The sequence below is a fragment of the Papilio machaon genome, chromosome 12 (assembly GCF_912999745.1).
Source record: "Papilio machaon chromosome 12, ilPapMach1.1, whole genome shotgun sequence".
NCBI classification, from domain to species: Eukaryota; Metazoa; Arthropoda; class Insecta; order Lepidoptera; family Papilionidae; genus Papilio; species Papilio machaon.
Window position 1 is genome coordinate 5,784,120 of NC_059997.1, and position 26,172 is coordinate 5,810,291.

The 26,172-nt window shown below is 31.7% G+C and overlaps 1 protein-coding gene across 2 annotated transcripts in view; it reads left to right on the forward strand.

Moving 5' to 3' along the window:
• The window catches only part of LOC106719098 (protein phosphatase 1 regulatory subunit 16A), a 30,556-nt gene extending 8,732 nt beyond the window's left edge, over positions 1-21,824 (forward strand). The window contains exons 3-10 of one of the 2 annotated variants that reach the window (XM_045680162.1): positions 8,466-8,617; positions 10,192-10,640; positions 12,103-12,228; positions 12,685-12,760; positions 13,339-13,480; positions 14,073-14,190; positions 19,468-19,969; positions 21,458-21,824. In XM_045680162.1, the coding sequence (XP_045536118.1) occupies positions 8,466-8,617; positions 10,192-10,640; positions 12,103-12,228; positions 12,685-12,760; positions 13,339-13,480; positions 14,073-14,190; positions 19,468-19,969; positions 21,458-21,696 (1,804 nt within the window). In that variant the 3' untranslated portion in view covers positions 21,697-21,824. The remainder of the gene's footprint in view (positions 1-8,465; positions 8,618-10,191; positions 10,641-12,102; positions 12,229-12,684; positions 12,761-13,338; positions 13,481-14,072; positions 14,191-19,467; positions 19,970-21,457) is intronic. The other variant, XM_045680163.1, reaches the window with a different exon arrangement.
• The last annotated feature ends 4,348 nt before the right edge of the window (positions 21,825-26,172 follow it).

Below are 26,172 nucleotides of genomic sequence, written 5' to 3' on the forward strand. Positions count from 1 at the left end.
TATCAGCAACTCACCATTCGTATTGTTAGTTAGAAAGGCTCATATTATTTGTGTAATTAAATGAAATAATACTCAGTAACATGCTGTAACAACCTAGCAAACATTTACTATAGACAAATTGATCAATTGATAGATGTATGTTTGTTTGAGGGTATCTCCAGAACGGCTCAACAGATCTCAATACCATAGTCTGGAAACACATAGGCTACTTATTATGTTTTTTTTATTTCGTGCGGACGGAATCGCGGGCGACAGCTAGTGCCATATTTTAAGATACTGGTTTTTAATAGAACATAATTGTTATATGTTACTTTCGCTTTTAATTATGTTGGATAAAAAGTTTCTAGACGTTCTTATGAAATATCTTTTGGATTTTTGTACGTGTAATTGTAGAAAGACTTTTTTTTTTAATCATTTTCATAGTCATAGTCAAAATCCGAACCGAATCAAAGTCTAATAGTTTAGAAACCGGAAAAATTGTGAGCGCGTTCACGTCAGACACTGAACTAAAAGTGATAACATAAAAAGTGGACCTGCGGCAAAAGCGGATCGAAAGTGCCTTTTTGCGGTCGACATGTTCAAGAAACTAGACGATACAGTTAATTCGCCTCATAATTGTTCCTTAAAGGTATTCGATACAATTTTACTCGACATTTTTTTTAGTTAATTTATTTTTCGAAAAAAGTTTTTTCTTTATTTATTTACGATATCAATGAATCTCACCTGAGGTAAAGCGCTAAAGCATCTTATGTTAAAACTATTTCTGTATCACATGCAATACCTAAAAAGCAATATATATACTACTAGTGTTATATAGCTCCGATACTACCATACCGATTTGAAAAAATCACTGGGAACTACACTATCCCCGTGTGACATACGCTATATTTATTACTAGATTTTTTCTAATTCCGCGCGGACGAAGTCGCGAGCAACTACTAGTACCTATTAACAAATTTTCTGTTAACATTTCTCTGGTCATGTAGGATTAAGCTTATCAATCATAAGAAAAAAAATTGTTTCTTTATGAAATTACTGAACCGTTCATTATAATACTTTCACTAGTTGATATCTAAATAGACCAGAAGTACTAGGCCAATTTTTTTTAACGTGCAACATTTAAATTAACCCGGACGACACCGGGCACGAACACATAGACATAAACGCGATGAACTTGATTATAATTTAAATAAAGTCACGAGATATGTGAACAGCTGTACGGCGGGTTTCCACTAGCGTAACATCCGTATAAAACATATTGACATCTCACTTTTTTCAAAGGAAATGAAGGGGACGATATAATGTTTTGTACACTGAAACCCAACTGCTGTGTAATTCTATTTAGTTTTTATATTATGGTGATCAAGTTAAACAATAATAATGCTATAATAATGTTCATATAAAGCCTCACGATCACTGTACTTCCTTATCGGAGGATCTATTACGAAAAATTTCGATATGCGTTTTCGATCGATCTAATTGACATATGTATTTGTACAAATCTAATACAAATTTTATCAATGACGTTACAAATACTTTATCTCAAATTTTCATGCTAGGCCCTCTGTATTAATATTAGCTGGTTCGTGTGATTATTTTTTAGATTTTCTATTTTTCTTTTCGCTACAAAAATAGCTTATTCCAAATGGCGAGTTCTTTCAATATGTCAAAATTGGTTGAGCGATTCCTCTATAACACGTGAACAATGGAAATCATTATATATTTATATAGATTGTAAAACAATGCGAGTTATGATAGAGTGAAACTTTGTTTTCACTTTTTATCATCGCATGACAAGTTTGAATTAAAAAAGTCGCGTGTAGGATTAAGCGTATAAAGGCAGTGTTACGAAAATTAGAGCGCTACTAATTGATTAAAGCTTGCGTAAAAGCGCGTTAAATGATTTGGGAAATGTATTTGTGCTATCTTAATGTTTAGGGAACGGTGAAGTAATTAATTTCGTAATTATTTGAATTTATACACTTGCAAAATTGAAAACTGTATAAGAACGCACAGATTGTGCGAAAATGGGTTGAAGGGGGTTTGTTTATTGACTTTGTCGTTTGGTGAGGCATGTAGAAGCATGTATAGATAATAACCGAAAAATATTATAAAACTATCTAATTAGCGACAAAGGATAAAGATATTATATTTCTGCGTTTGTACTTATATTTCTATTATTCCACTATCGTAGGCAAATGGAAAAATAATGTCAGTTATTTCCTGTACTGTTATAGAAGAAATAAAACGGTAAATTTTAATAAAGCAGAGTATATGTGTACTCTTTGTTGATATCAACAAAGATCTAGCTTTATTTTTGGAGCTGCCTTTATTAAGAATTTGTGAAAACTGGTCAAAATAAAAACATTTTTTAACAAAACCATCATATTAACGTAATTCAAAAATTACTAATTGTCTAATCTAAAACTTACAGTTGATACCTTGTTAACACGCCGATCAATCCGACGTAATTGCTGCAAAATTTCTATTCTAGCAGGGCGCTCAGTGCCTAGGGCTGCAACTTCTTCGGTTTGCAATATGTTTGCATATCCGGGCGCACGAGTTTGAAATTAAATTTTCGAGATGAGTGTGGATTGCGTGAAACAATTCACTAGATGACGTCGTACGTCCGCTAAAAATCAACAGTTGACGTTGGTTTGTTTTTTATTCGTTGCCAGTGTTTGTGTTCGTTTCTTAATGTTGTCAGCCCTACTACACTCGTGTTTGTAGGCCGTTCCTATACAACTTGTTTAAATGTCGGTGACATTCTAGTTTCGATCGATGTAGGCTTTGCAATCTTGTGCCGTATGGTTTGTTAGGAAGATAAGATACATGTGTAGATAGATAGAAATAGTAGGGCTGCCACTGCGGTTATTTTAGTCTTGATTCTTATTCTTGATTGAATCAATCCTTCTATAAATTTTGACAAACCTATCATTATATTGAAATTTTTAAAGAATTCCTTGTATGGTTATTACTTTATTGGAAATGTTGGTATCATTTAAATTGAACTCTTCGAAATAGAGCTAAATTACTTAGTGTAAGGTAAGTCCCTTGGTAAGTTATGACACCTTGTCGCTGGGATTACGGTGTTGGTCATACTGATTACGAAATCACAATGGTAATCTGTTTCTTTACAGTCGTATTTTCTGAACTGTTTATATTTCAGCTACTTTTGGATATATCAAGATATTTTAGTCTGCGTTCAGATTATCTTGTCAGTGATATGTTAGTGATATGTTATCATATTTCGTCGAAGTAGTTGTTACACTTGTTTTGTGTTGATATAAATCCCTTATCTGTTTTTATATTTTCTTATCCGTTGCCCTTTATGTATGCTTACCTTTAGTATACCATTCAATTATTTTCTTACGTGGTTTTGCAATTTTTTTTATCTTATATTCTCAAACTTTCACTATTTCTAACAGTGGTAGACGCCAGGAACAACTACGAATGGCCTTCCCGGTGCAATACTACACAGAAGACAATCGTCAAGTGGAAGTAATGCCGCGTTTCGTTTGACGAATGTGCGTTCTGGAGGCCCTAATTTTACTCCTTTTTCCCTTCCCTAATTTTTCTTATAAGGAAAGAAGGGGAAGGTCAAGTGGGTTTGATGAAGGAAGAATCAAAGACAAAGGAATATCTGCTGTTGCGGATGTCTATGGGCAGCGGTCGCTTCGGTATTTCGGCGAAATCAGGTTGTCGTATAAAAAAGATCATCCTCGTTCTGTGAGAAAAATAGAAATATTTACTATACCTTACGAAATAAAAAAGACGCTACTGGCAATTATTTTGACCTTTTGAACTGCTTGTCGTTATCTGTGAGGGGCTATTCTATTCATGTTCTTCTCCGTACTGTCATATGTATACAGATATTCGGGTTAATTGATTTTTTATTACTATTCATAATATTAATGATACTTGACCCAATACTGTAGTACTGTATCGCACATATCCCTCGGTGAAGGTATCCGTGTCCGTTGTCGACCGGTTTGATTGTGTGGTGCGTAATGCTTTTTAGACGATGACAGAGCAGTGAGGCATTGCAGTACTGCTATTGTTTGACTTCGCATACTGAGACAGTATTCTGTTCATACAGTAAGTATACGTTCAAATAGTAACACTGCTCTGCCGCTATTCTGCCCTCGTGTGAAAACGTAACGCTCCACTGACGCACTTGCTATCACAGATAATCGCGGCTACCACCGGATAGCGGATATCGATAATAGCCTTCAAAGTAATTATGATACAATTATAAAACTACTGTGTTGGAACTATGATAGTGTTATCTTAATTTATTAACTGTCACTTGCCCAGGTTATTTCTATTAAAGAAGCTAACGGGTTTCATGAAATTTTGGAAATATTCACGGTATAAGATTGAAATGTTGGAAATTTTTAACGTTGTGGTTCTTTTAAATCCACCGCTTTTTATCTTTGTATCAACATAACCACTCTTGTGGTTGGTGGCAAAGGCTTTTGCACATATATCCGCGTCTATTTATGTGACGGCGTCATATTTCAAATACAACGTTTGTGAACAACAATAGGTTTATGTATAGATTTATAACATAAGTAGACACACCACTTCAATGAATATGAGTATTTGATTATGATGGATAAACTTTTTTTTAATGACAATTTCATTGTGACCTTCGATATATTTAAATGTCTGGATTTTAGGGTTTGGAAGGAGTTGTCATTCGAATACTTCTCTCTTTGGAGTTTCATACGCCATGATAATCATTCTGTAATTTTTTAGCCGACTTCAAAAAGAAGGAGGTTATCAATTCGACTGTATTTTTTTTTTTTTTTTTTTTTATGTGTGTTACCGCGAAACTCGGCCCCTGGTGGTCCGATTTTGATAAAAATTATTTTAATCGAAAGGAAGTGCTTGCAGGTGGGTCCCATTTTTTTGTTTTTTTTTTTAAAATAACTAGAAGACTAGTAGATTTTGAATATAGCTTCAAAATTTGTTGCGGAAATTAGGGACATTTTTGCTTTCAGCGCTTACGTAGGCTAAACTATAGGACCTACATAAAAATGATGTATGGCGAATTGTAGCTCTTTAAATGTGCTAAATAAAAGTCCGCGATAGCATATATCTATCTTTTATAGTTTTCTCACAATAACCATTTTTTTCTTTAGAAACATTAATTAAATTCATGCCCTTTTTCCGACGCTATTATTCAAGTTCAGTATTAACCCTTATGTAAATAAATATGTTCATTATCAAGAGAATTAAATGTAGATTATATTTGCAATTGAAACTATATCATTCTGTCTAATAGTTTAGGAGATATCGTAAGAATAAAATTACGCGGAAACGAAAAATGCTACATCGCGTTACAATGAATAGCACAAATTTGCTTTCTGGGCTTACGTAGGTCAAACTATATGACCTACATTAAAATGATGTATCGAGTAATTATAGATCCTTAAATTTGCTAAATAAAAGTCTCAGGTGGCATATATCTATCATCTATGGATGTCTCACAAAAACCATGTTATTATGAACAAACTTCGATTAAATTGCACACGAAAAACAGCGTCGTAAGCTTACGGCGCTATTATATTATATTCGATATGAATCCTTATCCAAATAAATATGTTTGATGGCTAGAGTATTAAATGCAGATTACATTAGCCTTTAAACTATGTAATTCTGATCAATAGTTTGGAAGATATTAAATTATTAATAACTACGCGCATTCGAAAAATGCTACTGCGGCGCGCGGCTGGACAAAATTAAAGGCACGCTACGATGTATTAGTTCGTTAATTTTCAATTTGTATACCGATTTTGATAATTATTTCATTGTTTAAAGGATAAGTGGTTATCTGGTGTATTCTAAATTAGTTTTTGAATTGAAGTACACACATATTAAATAGGAAAGTCCTTTTCTTTATTTGTCTTATTTATGTCCTTATACGTATTAAGGAAATTTGTAATTAAACTTCAAATTCACTAAAAATTGAGAAATAAAACAAACATTTTAAGAAAAAAAATAGCCGACTTCAAAACAAAAAAAACTATCTCAAACAAAATGCGCTCAAAAGTAACTTAAAAAAAACAATTTCAAACAAAATGCACTCAAAAGTAACGTAAAAAAACAATTTCAAACAAAATTCACTCAAAAGTAACATAAAAAAACAATTTCAAACAAAATGCATTCAAAAGTACCATAAAAAACAATCTCAAACAAAATACACTAAAAAGAAACAAAATAATGTCATGAAAACTTCTTTCTTTCTTTCTTCTCTCTTTCAAAAACCCTCTAAACTCTAAAGAAAGTTCTCTTCTTTCTTGTAACATGTCTATATTGTATAATTATTGTTATTTTGGAGTCGGTTTCGGCCTAAGTAGGGACATAAACGTAAGTATGTCTAATACATCTCAAATATAAAATGTCACCTATTTACTTCGGCCGACACCGACTGCGAAATAACAATAATTATACAATATAGACATGTTACAAGAAAGAAGAGAACTTTCTTTAGAGTTTAGAGGGTTTTTGAAAGAGAGAAGAAAGAAAGAAAGAAGTTTTCATGACATTATTTTGTTTCTTTTTAGTGTATTTTGTTTGAGATTGTTTTTTATGGTACTTTTGAATGCATTTTGTTTGAAATTGTTTTTTTATGTTATTTATTAATCATTGATTGGATGAATCTCTGTTTGTCAAAAATAATAACAGGGATAACGATATCATTTATACGGAGATTATGGTCTTAGAAACCACACGGTCAAGTATATTTCCTAAAATATATTTGTATTTTATCTTGTTAGTTTGACTTTAGTTGCCTTCTGTATACAGCAATTGTGACGTAGTTATTGTTTGAATAAGTTCTCTAAAATGTGATAGCATTAAAGGTTCGCGTTCATTATCACGCACAGGTGTGTATATGACGCATTATGTAATTGCACATGCATTACGTTTATAGCCTCCTAATATGAAAAAAACATCATCGTATATTTTATCAATGAATTCTTGAAGAATACACATGTCTTAGTATTCAAAGAAAATACAAAACTCTTGCTAATGTTATAAATGCGAAAGTTTAGATGGATGGATGTTTGTGAGAAGGTATCTCCGGAACGGCTCTGTGGATCTTGATGAAATGTAGCACAGATGTAGAACATAGTCTGGAAGAACATATAGGTTATCTATTAAGATTTCTTTATGTAATCCCGCTCGGACGGAGTCGCGGGTGAAAGCTAGTCATAATAATAAAGTGCAAATTCGTGTCATTAAAAGTATACATAATGTTATCAATTTAACATCATTTTTTATTTAGGAAATTTCAAATCAGAGAAGAAGTATACGAAACGGAATACGAAAGCGTACATGGAGTATTTTATCTATTTTTAGTGATTTATAAAAGATCGCAAAGAGAATATATTCGAATATTTTACAGTAAACAAATAAAAGGTAGCGTAGATAAGCAAATTTTCGGTCAGATTTTACTTATGTATGTCTTACCTTTATATATTTATATATAGATCCATCAATCTTTTTGAAAAAAAAATAGTTATCATTAATTCATACGTTTGATAGGCGAGCCGTTCTATGAATATAATAAGTCTATGATAATCACATACTTTTTACGAATGTCAAACGTGTCTAGCGACTGTTGACCGTTGTCCTATCTAATTTGCAGACCGCTAAATATATTCTATTTACTTCCACATATTCTCGACTATGTGATTTAATAATTGCAAACTCTCGACTAACTTACAATCTTTAGCTTACTTATGCTGATTTTAGCGAAATATTAGTTATATAAATGACTATAAATAAGAGTGTAAAATCGAAACTCGAATCAGTTATTTATTGCTCTGGTTTTTGATTTGTCACATTAGTGTGTTTGTGGATGTGATTCAAAATGAAGAAATTACTTGTAATTTATCAAAAGTAAGTGGCATTAGGAGTTAGTAAGATGTGTGTTAATATTTTTTTATTTGTTTGTCTGTTACTGATCAATTGTGAATACCCATTTGCTATTTGTCTAGGAAAATTTGTAATTGAATAAAGAGTGTTTGTAGTTGGTTGGTGTAGTATAGTTGGTGTCGTTGCAAAATTTTAGGTTACGCAACTCGGATTTTCTAAAATGATTAATTACATAGGTGTCGCCCGCGACTCCGTCCATGCCAAAACCAGATCCATCCTCTTTTGGTGTTATGGATATACTTTCAAACAAACATCCATCCATATAAACATTCGCATGTATAATATTAGTAAGAAGTAAGATTGTATCAACGATTTAAAATAGATTTTTATAAGTGTAGAAAATAGAGATTAGTCTCTTCTACGTGAGTTTTCTATGCCGAAACAGCCCTGAAACATATTTCTATCTTTTTTTATGTTTTTTTAATTGTGTTTTGAAAGTGAAAATATATTTGTAGAAACAAATCAAAATCGATGCGCCCGTTTGTTTGATATTAAAAGATACGCGTTGTTCTTTACAGACGCCGCATGCAACAACTGAAATTATGGCAGCAAAGGGAGAAAGAGTGGGCGCGATCTCGACCGAAGAGAGAGAAGAGTAATAAACGAAACATTTTCTTTAATGATAGTGTAATGCTGCTGGAAGCAGCGGCAAGGAATGACATCGATGAAGGTAATTTTTTTTTATTACACTTCATTTGGACATAGACTATTCAACTGGAACTCGTTTGTAATCTCTTGTTTTTTTTTTCGTTGTAAAAAATTCTGCAATTGAATTTGGCATTTGTTTTATTGAAATTTAACTGCCAGTTTCATTTTTATTTATTCTTGGTTGGTAACGTATTTAAGGAAACATATGTTGTTCTGATCTAAGAATTCCATCATGTATTTAAATATTGATTGCTGATTAAATACTAAACATATATATCGATGATCTAAGTCTTAAGGTGTCTCGTTAGACGCTTCTCTGTTTACCTCAAGTGCATTTTGCTCCCATACAATTACCATGCGAAAGGCAAACGTCAAAAAAGTGCGTTTTATATATTTACATCATCTTCATTGTCAAGATGTGAAGTTGAAACCTAAATTAAATTTTGTTAGAAAACCGAGTTAAATGACTTACTTTACTATATGAGAACACAGTCTTAGCCTCATATGCACACTGATACTCGTACATTTGAGTCATGAACATGCATTGAGACCTAAATAAAGCGATGTCTAGCCGTGTGGAAATAAAAGCAAAAGTGTTTTACTGTTATTTCGGCGCGGCTGTTGTGAGTGCTATGTCCTTAGACGACGAGGTCATGTCACACATTCGTTCATTGTAAAAAATATATATCAATGTATAATTGTATGACAATGTTATGAATATTTCGCATGCTATAGTTTATTCGTAACGCAATTCGTCTTACCGTGGGTTTCTAAGACCAAAATCTTTGAATAAAATATATTGTCATCCCTCTTATTATCTTTGACAAAACAGAGATAACATTAGGAATTAAACGGGGGCTCTCAGAAACTCACGCTTACCAGCTTTGGTTATTGTAATTTTTCTAATTGCACAGAAGACATTGATCTGTACAATAATAATAAGTGTTCGTGTTTTATTCTATTTAACATTGGTTATTAGTAGTCTTTCTAGAAAATTATTCAATTTGATTAATTTTTGCTGCAATTATTTTCTTAGAAAAAAATCTCACTGGTTCGATTGTGAATCCATAGAATTAATATGACTAATGGAATGTTTTTTGATTCTATGGCCTCGATGGATTAATCGATCCATCCATCATTAGTCCCATTGATTCTTTGGATTCAATCGGCTCGATAGGAAAAGATCCCATTGGGATAATTGATCCGTAAGATGATCGGCCCAACGGGAAACACCTTTTATTACCCATTCGAAAAAAAATATGTAATACCTTCGATCACATCACTTCTTAACATCAAATATCATGCACAAGGTCATTAAAAATATAATTTTAAAGAACTACGAAGTGTTACAGAATCGGCACAAATTGAATTAGTAAAAAAAAACTCAGCTTATTATTAATTAGTTTTACTTAAATCGCGTTCTAACATTTCGACCTAAACTCGCTCCTAATTTCATGGTTTCTATTCTATGAATTTCACTAGCGCCACCGATAGCGGTGTCGAAACTTATCAATCAATCCGATCTTTTAATTTCGCAATGTCCAACTGACCGGAATGGTAAAATTTATGCTAATTAACCGCATGAATTCGTTACAGTGAGAAGATTATTAGCAAGAGGTGTGACTCCTGACGCTACAAACGAAGATGGGTTAACAGCACTACATCAATGCTGTATAGATAACAACGAAGCCATGATGCGACTCCTACTAGACCATGGAGCAAACGTCAACGCAGAAGACAGCGAAAAATGGACACCTTTACACGCAGCCGCTACCTGTGGAAACCTTAACCTTGTTAGGATATTAATACAAAGAGGAGCGAACTTATTAGCTGTTAATGGAGACGGGAATATGCCATATGATATTTGTGAAGAAGAACGAACGCTGGATGCAATAGAAAGTGAAATGGCAGCTAGAGGTGTTACTCAGAGATTGATAGATGAAACCCGAGCGGCGACAGAAATGAAAATGTTGATGGATGTCGCGGAACTAGTCAAAGAAGGAATGGATTTAGATGAGCCTAGAGATAATCAAGGTGCTACTCTGGTAAGTGATAAAGTAACATTTAAAAATAAAACTGCAATATCAAAATTTTAATACGAAAGTCTTTCTTACTTTCGATATCTGTGACTTTTAGGCTTTTTATAGAAAAAAACTACTTTTTTTCCTTTGTATAAGTATAATTCATGTCATTAGTTCCGTATACGTTAATTAGGTTAACTAATACACGTATTAAAAAGTAATTTATATTCATTAAATAGTTATCGGAGCGTAAAATATTAATATTAAGCCGTGTCTATGAGATTAAAAAGCAATAGATTATTTTGTTAAGATGTCTTATTAATCACTAATACTTCCGTGTTATACGATTATTGGCTTGATAAAGTAACAATAGTGTATACTAACCTTCGACTGATCAAATATTGACTTTGGCCCATTAACTTAGTGTTCCAAAAAATTGCAATGAAAAGTTTTTTTTCCGTATATCTTGTAGTTTAAATTCGTATCTATATGTTGGAATATTCCATAAATAAAAGATGCCATATGTGCTATTTCAACGATTGTAATCACGTGCAAAAGAAATATGATGCGTTGTGTAACCTTTTCAATAAACTTTAATAAAAAGCAACCTTCGATAAACGATGTTATTCATTTGTTCGTGTAATAAACAACTCGGAAAATTAATAATTAGCAAGATATCATTAAGAGGCGTCATTTTATTTATAACTAGCTTTTTCCCGCGACTCCGTCCGCGCGGAATAAAAAAAAAAAAAAAGAAAACGGGGTAAAAATTATCCTATGTCCTATTCCTGATTCTAAGCTACCTGCCCACCAATTTTCAGTCAAATCGATTCAGCCGTTCTTGAGTTATAAATGGTGTAACTAACACAACTTTCTTTTATATATATAGATAATATAGCGACTAAAAATAGCAAGTACATAATATGATGCAATTACTATGAGGTTATATTTTTTTTAAAAAGTTAAACCTAGGGATGTTAAAATTGAATGGAAAAATCGATTATTTGAAAATCGATTTTTAAATTCCAAACCAAAAATCGATTAGTCGATTAATCGATTTTTATAGAAAAAATAATCGATTCCTAAAAATCGAAAAATAAAAAAAAATCGATTTTTTAATAATCGATAATTTTTTTCACATCCCTAGTTAAACCTTTTAAAAAATTAAACATAATGCTAGCTAGTTTTTGCATGCAAGTGTGCCAGCTGCAGCAAAACTGACATGCCTGTAGTTGGTATGCAAGTAGATGGCACAACATTTGATTTTGTGACAGTTTCGGGCATGCAAGTAACTTGCAAATGTATCCGAATTGCACCAGTGACTGGCACGTGCCAGTAGCAGGTATGCCAGTTAAGTCACATCCAAAATTCAACTCTTTCGTTACTTAAAAAATATTAATAAATATGGTTTCACGTCCAAATCCTAAAAAAAAAATGTTAAAAAATATTGGTGGTTTAACTTACACATGATAGTTGTTTGTTGCAGTTGCACATAGCGTCTGCGAACGGTTACCTGAAGGTGGTGGAGTTCCTGCTGGAGCACCGCGCCAGCACCGACGTGGTGGACCACGACATGTGGCAGCCGGTACACGCCGCCGCCTGCTGGGGACATGTGGGTACTTTGTTAACGTTAACTTAACATAAGTTTATACTTGGAGTTTAAAGGTTGAATGTATGAACTATGAATTAAAAGGAGCTAGGTTCATAATCACTGTTCTTAGATGAAAATATTATTTATTTATATATTATTGCTATATAAATCAAATATATAATATAAAACTTATCACAATAATATCATATAGTATGATTTAAATATGGGTTTATATGCTTTCGTAAATAAAAGGTTTTTAACAATCTTGAGAAAATTATTATACTGTTTTTTTAATTAATGAAACGTAAATGAAGTCTATCGTTTATTAATGTTACGAAGAAAATAAAACTATTAATTTAAATATTAAAGATCACAACTTAATAATTTATTTAAAAAAAATAGTCGATGGTATGTGGGCGGAATTGAAGAAAGTTATTAAATACAGTGTAATTTGAGTTTATGTATCGTTTGTTGCAGTTAGAAGTATTAGAACTACTTGTGCAGTATGGAGCTGATCTCAACGTAAGGAACAAGCACGATGAGACGCCAGCAGGTCAGTTCACTCATTTTAAACGAAATCCTTAAGTGTGTAAATATGTATTAATATAGATAGATAGCTCACAATTCCTGATTCTCATTTTGCGAGTATTCAAGTCGACAAATATACTATCAAATGGCTTGCTGTTATTATTTCTTAGTGTAAACCAGTGATTGTCAAACTTATTTCTTTCACCGCCCCCTTTGAAAATCAATTATATTTCAGAGCCCCCTAATTTTTATTCAGCCCTAAAACTTAAAAACCACAATTTCATTACTTTAATTATTTTCGATGCCCCCCATTTTTTGGGCCACTTATCGCCCCATCCTAGGTTTCAAACGCTGGTGTAAAGGAATGACGTTTCTGAATGCGTTTTATAAATGTCACTCGCCAAAAAAATATTTGGAAGAACTGTCAGTTGGATAAAATAAAATATGGTGGATTAAAAAAAAATATGATGGATTGTGTGAGTGTTTTAATCACTTCCATAATTAAGAAACAAAGAAAAAATATAAATCGACGAGCACAGATAAACACTTAGCGTTATTTATTTAGCCAATTTAAGAATGAGAAGGTTATTTATATCTGGTTAGATATATGCGAGGAGGGTGAGATCCGCGGCCGCATCGCGCGGCTCGCGGCTGAGCAGGAGGAGATCAGACGTCGCGCTGCGCACTCCGCCGGCGAGCGACTGCGCACCGCCAGGCGCTCCTCCTCCACTGCCAGCACCAGCAGGTCACTACACAATATACACACGCATTCAATATCAACAATTACACATTTAAACCCCTTTTCCACTAGCGCGTCTAACGCTTGTTTAATATGGTAAATGAGACGCGACCGGAATTGTTGTAATGGTTGTAACTTTTTGCAATCATATTTTTGTATCGTCTTATATTTACTTCACACATATATTTATAATATCATCATCATCATCATCACCAGCTCACTATATGTCCCCACTGAGGGGCTCGGAGCCTACCCTAAGTTAGGGGTGACTAGGTCATAGTCAACCATACTGGCCAAGTGCAGGTTGACTTCACACATATTATTGAATTTCTTCTCAGATATGTGCAGGTTGCATCACGATGTTTTCCTTCACCGTTAGAACGTCGGATAAATGTATATATGTAAATCGAAAATCGAAAAACACATTGGTACATGGCGGTATTCGAACCCATGACCTGCAGATTGCAAGTCAAGTGCTTAACCCCCGAGACACCGATGCTCTATTTATATACAAACAGTTGGGCTTTTTTATCCGTAATCTGTTAATGCACTTTTTAGGGTGTTTTTTCTATTTCTAAACGTGTTTTTTTGTTGACAGAGTACGATCAGTGCGACGAACGTCACTGCGAGAAAAGCAAATGGCGGCCAAAGCTGACGCCAGAGGAGAAGCGAGACTCAGAGAGACATTTGACTCAGCTGCTGATGATGAGCTGCAGGTCAGGATACATTATACTTACTAATGTTGTAAATGCGAGTTTAGATGGATGGATGTTTGTTGGAAGGTATCTCCGGAACAGCAGATCATTATGAAATTTGACGCAGGGGTAAAACATAGTATGGAAGAACACATAGGCTACTTATTAAGTCTTTTTTTAGTGTCACGCAGACGGAGTCGCGGGCGACAGTTGCACTAGTTGTAATAACATTTAAAAATAATATTAAATTAATCATTTTGCTATCAAACATCTAAATTATATTATGTTATAGGAAACATATTAACAATAAAGTGTAATTTTGAAATACGAAACAATTTCCTCTAGTGATTAACAGAAGAAACTACTTTGAATTTAGACAATACGTGGTATAGCTTTACTCCGATAGATGTCTCTAGTAATAAGTATAATTATTCTGTGCTTAGGAATTAATTAAAATCAGGAATCTGATTTTTTTTTATTCGTTGTGTTAAACATGAATATAAAACATCACAGTTTTTTGATACAAAGTGTTGACAACATGTTTTATGTGAATGTTTCGATAGTGTGAACTTATTTCGTATATAGTGATGCGATAAAACATGTGCATGAAGAATAATTGCGTGTAATTTTACATTCATATATCATATCGCTCCGACGATTGTGGAATTTGATGCAAATAGCGCTTTCCACTTTCATAAGGGGATCGTAATATATAATACATAAAACATCAGTCTGTTAGTTTGTTACACTCGTAGTTCGCTCGTCTTGAAAGGGAAACCTTTACTTAACATATCATGTTTAATTGGAAACGGAATTTGAAATCTTTAGCAAATCTAGAAATCGTTTTATCCTGAATATTAATGTAGGTAATTAATTAATGATTATAATTAATTAACGATAATTAATTTAATTACGAGAATTACAGTGTTTTAAATTATAAACTACATATATTTCAAATACATAATCCTCTTTATCTATGCTTCATCTTTTATCTATTTCCATTTACTCTATGCAATGCAATAATCACCTTTCGTAATTTCACGTTAACGCATCGCTCAACTAATAACGTATGTTATGAAACTATTACCCGGATGAATTTTGAGGTTATCTTTAAGAGTTAATTATATCCAATTACGTAAAATTTTATTGATTGCGTATATTACATTTTGGCGGAACATATACGTTATTAAATCTTCTATGCATGTAACTTCAATTAAATAATTCATAATTTTCATATCCATTTCCATACATCTCTATCATCCGTTATATCTGAATATATTCAACATATATTTAACATAATCTATCCATACTTTCATCAGTCTTCCTCTATCCTCTAACCATCCACATTCAATCTCTTGAGTTATTGTACTTATGACTTAACTAGCTTTTACCCGCGACTCCGTCCGCGCGGAATAAAAAATAGAAAACGGGGTAAAAATTATCCTATGTCCGTTTCCTGGTTCTAAGCTACCTCCCTATCAATTTTCAGTCAAATCGATTCAGCCGTTCTTGAGTTATAAATAGTGTAACTAACACGACTTTCTTTTATATATATAGAAGATTTCCATGCTTCATGTTCATATCTACGAGTTGTACTCATGTAATGTAATAATTAAAAAAAAACAATGATACATTCGCATGTTACAGATTATTACGAGATATATCTCCCATACTATCTGTATATCAATTGACAAAGAGTGTTTGTAATTCCCATTACATGTTACGTATTGTTTTATCAGCGAAATCATCAAGTAAAAGTACAGTGTCAAAGAATCAATGAAATTGGAAACCACAATCGCTATTTAGGTATCATATTTTAATCGTGAAGTGGAAACAATTCCGCGTTTCGTCTGATGAGTGTGGTACCGGAGGCCTAATTTTTGTCCTCTTTCCCATCCCATCTTTTTCTTTATAGGAAAGGATGGAAAGGGGAAGTGGATTTGGCGGAAGAGGGGACGCATAGAAAGGAGAAATGTCCTCTTTCTGTGCATCCCCTTCTCCGTTGATTAAAGGTAGGCAACGCATCTGCATTTGTGGATGTCTATGGGCAAGTGGCCGTTTGCTCGTTTGCCACCTTATAATATAAAAAAAGAGAAAAAAAAAATCCTCAGAGATGGCTATTCATCAATAGAGGTGTCATTTAATATTAAAAAAAAAACTGAGGAACAGCTTAATTCACAAATTAAATCAGAGAAGTGTGTCAGTAAATTGTAATGTATAAAACATCGTATTTTATCTCCTTTTTTTTTTTTTTTTTCGTGGGGAATTGCCTAACGCATACTTATCTGTCTGGGGAAAACAGACAAGTTATGTCGGGTCTGCACCGACTAAAACCCCACGGTGGCCGCCAACAGCGATAGCGGGGGGACACGGGAAATCGTATTTTATCTCCTAGCTGAGGAATGGCAGTAAATATTAATTGTCTACAGAAAGTTAATATTGATTCCTGTAGCGTTTAATTGAACTGTTCCACATTACGATGCTTTTTGCACCTCCGTTCTATTCTGAATCTTGCTTTAATAATACACCATGATTACTGGTCTTTGTCGGCATCTTTCAACTTCATCTTAACACGATAGAAAAGTTTTTGTAACGAACGATTACCAACTGAAATATACGAAGAAACAAACCCTGAGTTTTCACTGACGTTACACCCGTACAAAACAAATAAAAACTGCATTGCTTCTTTACTACTTTAGTGTAAACAAATAATAACGTTTGACTAATTTGTATGTATTCCTTCGTTCTTTTAATATATCGGTCTATTGCAAAACATTATTTCAAATATTATGTTTATTCTTAATACAACTATCTATCTTACTATCTTACTAATATTATAAATGCGAATGTTTAGATGGATGGATGGATGGATGGATGTTTGTTTGAAGGTATCTCCAGAACGCCTCAACGGATCTTGATAAAATTTGGCATGGATGTAGAACATAGTCTTGAAGAACAAAAAAGTATAAGTAAAGTTTTTTTAAATTACGCGCGGACGGAGTCGCGGGCAAATCTAGTTGTTCTATAAAATGTAAAATACGTAATCTCTTTTTGATCTTGAGTAGTAATTACGTCTTTCGTACATGTTTATTTTGCGATTCTATATTTTTTTTTGACTATCCATCCAGTCATACTTTCTCTGCTTTCTAGACCGTTTGTAATTAACCGGTCTTAGATAATTGAATGTATACTAACCACGCCTGTTACACCGTGTTTTTTATTCTGCCGACATTAACATCGTTATGAGTTAGTCTTCCGTAAACATTACAGAGCTCCAAATTACAAAGCTAACTTTATTGTTACCATTCAATTGCAGAAGTTACTTCTTGTCCAAAACTGTCTTGACTATTATCTTTCTCTCGCAATATTTCCAAAGATATACGACTTAGGTAAAGGAATGTGTATGTCTTTTTAAAGACAGGTAACTCATCTGTACTTCCTTGAATGCATATGGCGACAATTCATGACCTATTTCATCTTATAAAAAATACATAATTTTACTACTGAAACATCCGTTTCATCGCGCTTTAAATCTAACTAATATGGGAATGGGAATGCTTGGATGTTTGTTAGAAGGTATCTCCAGAATAGCTGCATGAATGTCGCTGAATTTTGGGTACACATAGGTACACATAGGTTACTAACTAGTTTTTTCGTAGACGGAGTCCCGGGGGACAGCTATTATAACATTAGTAAACAAATAGTACGACTTGTTTAAACTAAAATTAATGTGGGGGATAGAGATTATATCTAATACGCATTCTATAGCCTCAAACTACAAAACAAATGTATCGTTCCGGTGTGCGCTTTGATTGGCACATACATAGCTTTTCCCGCGATTTCCCTCGCACCACGTCTCTCATTGCAGTGCGCACGAGCCGTCGCGCACATCGGTCCGTTTTAAAATATATAATGCATTTTGATATAAAAATACTACGTAACGTTTGTAAATAATACGTTCTTTATTGTGAAGTGTTTGTGATGTGAATATTATTTGTACTTTAGTCAATATGTCACTGGATATAATGTTTTTGACGAACGATAATTTGCATCGCACACGCAAAGAGCCCTCCGTGCTGGGTCTCCGATATCGGGTATACAGGTTTTATTCTCAAAAAATATGTTTACCATTTTTTTCATGTATTACCGAATTTATGCAATAATGAACTGAAATTATTTATTAAAATGATTTTTTTTTTGTTTAATTTTTTGGCTTCAAAATAAATTAAATTAAATTTTAATACTTAAATTTCAGATAAAAGACTGTAAAAATAATAGCATCAAGTATAAGTTACATATTAAATACATTGTTTTAAAGCCATAAAATACTTTATAGTCAATTATAAACATATAGGTGAGAACAAAAATTCGTTATAAATAACATATTAATTAGTTGCGCTTATTGCGTTTATTATCGCTGAGAAATTACGATTTATATCGGATATGTTTCTACATATTTTGGAAAGTAATTTAATTAACACTAGCGAAATATACATAGGTACAGTCAGCATCATACACACAGTCGGCAAATAATTCTCAATTATTTAGAATTTAAGAAGGTAAATAGAAGCAATAAATTTAATGACAGAGGCTTAAAGAAAAAAAAGTTACAATATTGCGCTACATTGTCACTAAAAACAGCCAGATTATCCATAATCGTATTTACAACAGTCGAATATTTGTTGGCAAAATTATTAAGTAGTCGGTTTTATTGGTATTTTGAATTTGGTTACACATTGGACTTAAAAATGTGTAAATAATTAATTAAGAAAAAATAATCATCAAAATCGTTTGCAAAACTTAATGTTACATTTGTCGCTGACTGTACTTTCAACACGATTAAGAGCGGATGATCGTTATGCGCTGAAAATCTGCGAATATTAATTGAATATTTGCATGCGATGTTCTCGATATGTAAAAAAAAGTCCCGGAAGACAACCGGATAGATTAATTATACGCAAAACACGTTACATTTATTCATACGTTACAAACTGTCATTCATCAAACCAAAGTTTTTTTACGACATAAATTATGGATAATAAAATTTCGACACACTAAATAAAACAGTGTTTGATACTCCAAATATTGTTTTTACTATTTTGTATGGCACAAAACTTTTTGGTCTTAATAATTCTATTAAGACTATCGATTTAGTTATATCGAATTTTCATTAACCCGCATATTTGCTGTATTTTCTTTACTTCTTGCTCTTCTTTGTTAATGTAAATGTGAAATTATCAATAAATGTTTAGAACTGTGATTTAATAATTTTAAAGTTTCTCTACTATCTTATTACAGGGTCTGTCTAATGGAGTGGAAAATGATCAAAACACTGCCAACCAACTTCCATCTAGCGATTTAACGCACAATCGCCTATCGATCAGCTCTACTACATCCAATCAGAGTTACGATTCTGGTAACGTCGATTATGCTGTACCCAAGCATACGTACAACCAACGAATACCTTACAAACCTAACGAGGAAACAAACGAAAAGTCACACAATCAAACGAAACCATCAAATCCACTATTCGGTGTAAACGCAGCCGTACATTATGCACCTACTCCAGTTAATAATCAAGAAACGAATGATAAATACGATAGAACGTTACCCAACGGTGTAAGAAAAGCCCCCGAAGGTCAGGATAATGAAGCCTTCAAAACGGAAGACGCGATAGATGGTAGGAAAGAGATGATGGTGACGCCCAACCAGATTGCAATAACAGACGGCAGCACTGCGACCTACACCACAGACAATAATGGTAAAATTAATGTTCATGTCACCGTCATGATTAACGCAGGTAATTATATGCATCCTTACGAAAAATCTCCCTTTCTTTATAACACTATTGTTGGAATATTGTCTAAATATAGCAATAACTTTGAAGACAAATAATTTACTAAATATTAATTTAGTTAACTTTTCCAATTAATGAAAGATATAGAAATTATTTCAATATACAGTTAAATGACAATATTCCTACTTGTAATTTGTATAAAATTAAAAGCACATTGTTTAACATTTAATTAGTACAGATTGTCTAACACAGTGATGGTAACTAAGATTAAAATCCAAGTTTCTGAAATGGGGATCGTGAAGTAACTCAGGATGCATATGGAGGCAAGATAATTGTAGTTGCATGTTACTTTGTCTATACCTTGTTCCAATCCAAACCCTTGGCACTAGACAAACTGCTGATTACGCTTAAAGTTGTAAATTTCAAAATATTTCTGGTTTTTTGTCATATTACTTTATTTTAGTTTTTTTAATTAGTTAACAAAATAACTAATTAAAAATAATTAATATTGCAATGGCCACCTTATATTGAATTTGATGTTCCTTTACTTAATTTCGGCGTTGGATCGAAACTAGGTATAAAAACTTTTTCTTCTGCCTCTATTAGTTCAGTTCTTATTTGTTCGTTAGATTTTTATGTGCGTTTTTTTCTAAAATCGTCTTTTACTTTTGTTTTCGTAGTTGCGACTGTTAGTTTACTGTGTGCTGTTTTTTTTTCTTTTTTATTTTTAAATGATTCTCTTTCACTTGTAGTGCTTTTATTAGATCTTAAGGTTCATGTTGTAACAATATGCTTGTATTTTGTGTTAGTTGTATTGGCTGTAATCAAGGCTTTTAAATATTAATTAAAATCACTCATTGGTAATATTTTTAGATGCTATTATAATTTCTCCAATTAAATATTGTCGTAAAAGAAATTACTGCACAAGCTTTTAAATTATTTGTAGCTATGTCTACACTAGTGCCTTTTTTCTAACCTTGAGTATGTAGGTACAGTCGCGGAAATCCGCGGTGTTTTACTTACAAAACATTGCCTTGTTTGTTGCAACGAGACAAACATCGCCTCTTCTTACAAATAACCAATTATGTAGTTGTGAGTTGCGCAAACGAAGGATTAATAATAAAAATAATGTAGCCACTAATGGACTACTGACTGATCCTTTTTCGTACAGAAACATTACGTACAGCGTCGTGGTGTCAATGTGTACAAAACGTTCAAACGACTGTTGCTTTCGAGTTAAAACCTCCAGATTTCACGATTGTACTTCCAAAACACATTTACACTGTATATTATCACTGTATTTATGAGGATAAAAGAGATTCGTCAATGGATACCCACTCCTAAAGGATAGTAAAGTACACTGGTGTAGACAAAGCTTTTAAATTATTTATGATTATTTATGAAATCTGCTATAATTAGAGCCTTGCTTACGTCACAGATATGATTTCAAAATAATCTGATATTGTAACAAGTCTTCAATCATATTTCCAGGAACGTTAGCAGATTTGAAGAAGCAACGAGCCCAAATAAGAACTAACGGTAGTCCGGTAGAGAACAGTTTGAATTCAACGACCAATCATAGTATGAACTCGTTACCTGAAGGTGTTACAAAGCAAGAGGGGTCAAGTCATGTAGTCCAGTCCCCCAGCATCACTGTGCCGAGGTTCTCAGGGAACACCAGTGAAGTTGTAGGTGATACGAAGTCGCATAGGTGTTGTATAATAATGTAGCGTACTGGACAAACTACCTTCAACTAGACTAGATGGTTATGTGTACAAGTCTGAATTGCATTCCAAAAAGTATTTTTAAATTAGCCACAACCATTTATAGTCTGTTTTAAATATTTTATGTATGGGAGAGTTGCGAATATACTAAAATGATATACAGTCGAACCTGGATAAACGAGAAACCTTTATAAGCATGAGTCATTGTTCCAACAGACGACCTCCATAATAAACTCTGGTAAGAAAAAACCTTTCTAAGAAGAATTTCGCTTATCCAGGTTCGACTGTATTGGATCGTTTTACATTTAAAAAAAATAAACAGACTATAGTTCTATCGTCGAAGCCTAATTGCCGCCTTGTTGGATGATTGAGGAAAAGTCCTTTTTTGCCATTTTACCTTCGTGAAGCAACAGCTTGCCAACGTAAAGAAATGTGTGATAGTTACGTGAAAGCTCAACTTATATTGGATAGAGGTAAGATATATGGTAGCTGTTATTATTAATAATGTAGGAAATTATTATTATTATTTAGTTATTAATAATTGTTGTATATCTTTAGTTGTATCTTTCCTAATTATACATTCCATTATTTTACTGAATATATTAATAATGAAAATTTGGAAATTAATAATTTTTGCATTTTAATGATATTATTAAATTTCTATGGTTCGTGTTTGCATTCAAATTGATGATTGTTAATTTTAATCGTTTAGTTTGATTTCAAAATAACTATTCCGCATTATTTTTATTAAGTAATTTGCACAAATAATTTATTTTTCACTGCGTATTTATAATTGACCGTCAATTTACGAAAAAGTTCCTTTGCAATGTTGTGTAATTTTTGCAACAAGTTTGTTCTATTTTTGCATTTTTATTCCATTTTAATAAATCGATGATTAAAATTCGATATAATTCGATTAATTGATTTTATTACAGAAAATATCGATATTCGAATACAAGTTAAAGTATTGTGTTCAAAATAAATTAATACGTAATATTTTACTGAATAAATAAATCTTTAATTTGTTGATTCAATTTATTTTCGTATTTTAAAATCAATATACATACATTTTACATATCAGTTTCTAATATCAAAATTAAAGCTTTGAAAATAAAAATAAAATGTATAACTGATGAAACATATTGCGAAAACACTCTAGTAACGATTTTTTTTTATTATATATCTTTTATCAAATATGAAAAATAAAGTTTCTAATAGAACTTTTCCATAGATTCCATAGAAGAAAATTAGCATTTTTACTTATTTCATACTTTAGGAACTTGCATGAAGATTATTCCAAAATAACACCATAAATCTTTGTCTTTCTGAAGTTAGTTATAAATCGTTGGGAAAACGATAATTCGAAGACAACTTTTGCCCTTATCCTACTTAAAGTCCATCCTACATCCGTCCCTCTCACATGTGAAGTGAGAAACATATCCGTAGCTAACTTCAGACATGTAAATATTGGTTTTTTACTAAAAAAAATGTAAGCACGCATTAGTGTTTTAGTATAAAAAAATTCTGGTGTTCAAATCATCATCTCCCCTGGCTTTATACCACTCATGTAGGTTCAGCACAAAAAGGTTTTATAAACCTTTGCTATTATCAATATACGAAATCAACATTATTTTGTATATCAATTCTTTGCCATTAAATTATTAATATTATTTATCGAGTTATCACATATTTTGGTTTAAAGTTTTTTTTTTTAACTTAAATATAAACTATTGAGAAGTTTCCTCTGCTTATTTTACTATTTTAAACTTGCATAATGAATATTATAGTAATAATATTGAATGTGCATCCTTTTTTGACTTAAATCTAGATAAAATTTATTAATGATAAATTACAATGACCGTGTACAGAATTTAATAACATTTTCTCCGAAAATAATGGGATATTAAAAATACAGTAATGAGTCGTTGGTCTAAATTTTTATGGTTGAAATAGTGTCTTCCATTTATCTATTTTTATCTATATTATAAATTTTTAATGTTAACTCTTAAACTTCTTAGCAATTTCTATTTGTAGCCGTCCGAATATTCAAAATATTGTCTTGTATTTCCACAAACTTGTCATCTATATTTCATTAAATTATTAATATTTCATTAAAATAATTACCAAAATAGTAGTAACTTTTTTCATCATATCATGGCGCTAATTACGTATACGGCTTACTTTACATATTTCCAAATTAAAAAGTAATATTAAACATTATAATGAGTATTAAAATGCGATTTAATAAATATAAATTTAACTTCAAATATTACGTCATTTCAAAACGTCAAATGCGCCATGTTGTGATAAAAACAGTGTAAATAACAAAGTGTAATTGACGTGTTGTCATCACTGACATATTCTTGTTATAAAACTGCATAAAAATAAACGTTGAATTTAATTTTAATAGTATAAAATATTCATGAAAGAAATTTCAAATTGTAACGCTATTAAAACTTTTAATGTTATTTAAAAATGGCTTCATATAAGTCATGTGTTCTTAAATTTCATATATATGTAAATAAATCTTTCGGATGTATTGAATGTTGTAGTTTTCACTAATTCCGTAGTAATTCATTCGTCCATAAAATAGTCAGTAGTGGTAATTTCGATAGAACTATTATTAGTACTTATAAAGTACTTAACTATCGTGCATTATTAAACATAAATTGTATAATTAAATATATAATAATAAATATACTAATATATATATATATATATATATATATATATATATATATATATATATATATATATATATATATATATATATATATATATAATAAATATATATATATATATAATTCTAAACACTTAACTTCATACGAAGCAATATTTAATGGCCTTATATAAATTAAATGGATGCACAATGTATTGATTCGATATTTTTTATCATTCAGTATTATTTTATGAGAACATTTTAATGGCAGCATTTTGTGATACATATCATTGAATTTAATTTATCGCAATTACAATAATTTTAATGAAAAACTTTTTTTATTAAAAAAATACTTAAATTTTTATACTTTATTTTACGATTTTAATGATAATAGTTTGTTGTTTAATTGAAATACACATATTTTAAATTGAAATAAATTTAATGTCATTCTTGCCTATGTTTTTTTTTGGTTTTTAAAATTGAAATATTAAATCATTATTAGAATTTTATAAATGAATAAACTCTGATAATATTCACATGTTTTCTAAAAAATGTGTGGACAAAAAATAATCTGCCATAAATTGTTTTGCAATTTACTATTGTAAGGTTTACTTTTTATAAAGCCTTGTATAATATAATGCTTTAAGAACGTTGAAAGACTGTCGCTCGTGGTGTAAACTACCCTTAACATGCACTGATGCCTTTTCTTTCAACTTAAAATGCAATCTGTGGTTTGCAATCTATCTTAATTAGTCTATTTCCATTTAGCGACTAGCCGTGCGACTCTGGACAAGCGCTGCTGTTGTTTTGTCGCAGTCACGCGCGACTAATTGCTCAGTGGAAATTGGATTTAACTTGTCACTTAACATGGTTTTATAAAATGTAAACTAAGCATAAATTAATGATTTCATGGGAACATGTCTTGATTCTTACTGTGATTTTTATCGTATGTAATAACTGCGGTGCCTAAATAAAATTCGGAAAAAATTTAACATTTTGTCATTTTTTTTATGTATAAAAAAATTTTAAGGATGCCTGTCTAGTTCATTCTTTATATTTAGTAAAAAGATAAATGAGTATAAGCAATGTCGATAAATAATTTAGATCCTTTTGTTTTTCTTTTAACTGGTTTGATTATAATTTTGTACGTTACGACGGCTGTATATAATTTTTGCACATCCACTTGTAATATATTTAAACGATTTTTCTAATAAATATTAAGATATGTCACAGAGTTTAATCGACAAATTGAAAATTGTAATTTCCTTGCCATCTTGTCTTGCCTTGTTTCGGACCACAAAACGCATATCGATCAATAAACTTGACAGGGGTAGTCAACATTTTCTAGCATAACCAATAATATCTTTATCAAAAAACATTTGTACTGACTTCTCAAGAGGTGTTATTTAAAGAACAACTTGTACTTTGATGAATCGACGTTCTGAATTTAATAATAAAATACACATTTCAAGTTTAAAAATTGATTGAAAATTGGCATTTTTATTCATTAATATTTATTAAAATGTTGGTTACCCCTGCCTTATACTATTACTTCATTATTGTACCTTATCGTTATAAGACTGTTTGTTTTGTATATGTGATTTTATCTTGAGAAAATAATCAAATATCTTGTAATTTGTTTTTTTTTAAGATTCGTAAAGCAAAACTTCTGTTGTAATATAAAAAAAATTGTATTTAATTCAGTGTAGATATTGTTGGGAGTAGGCTAATTCAATAGTTTTAAAGTGATTTGATAAGATTTTACCTGTGACTTACTTCAGATACTATTAGATGATTTTGAAACGTATTAAAATGCATTTGTA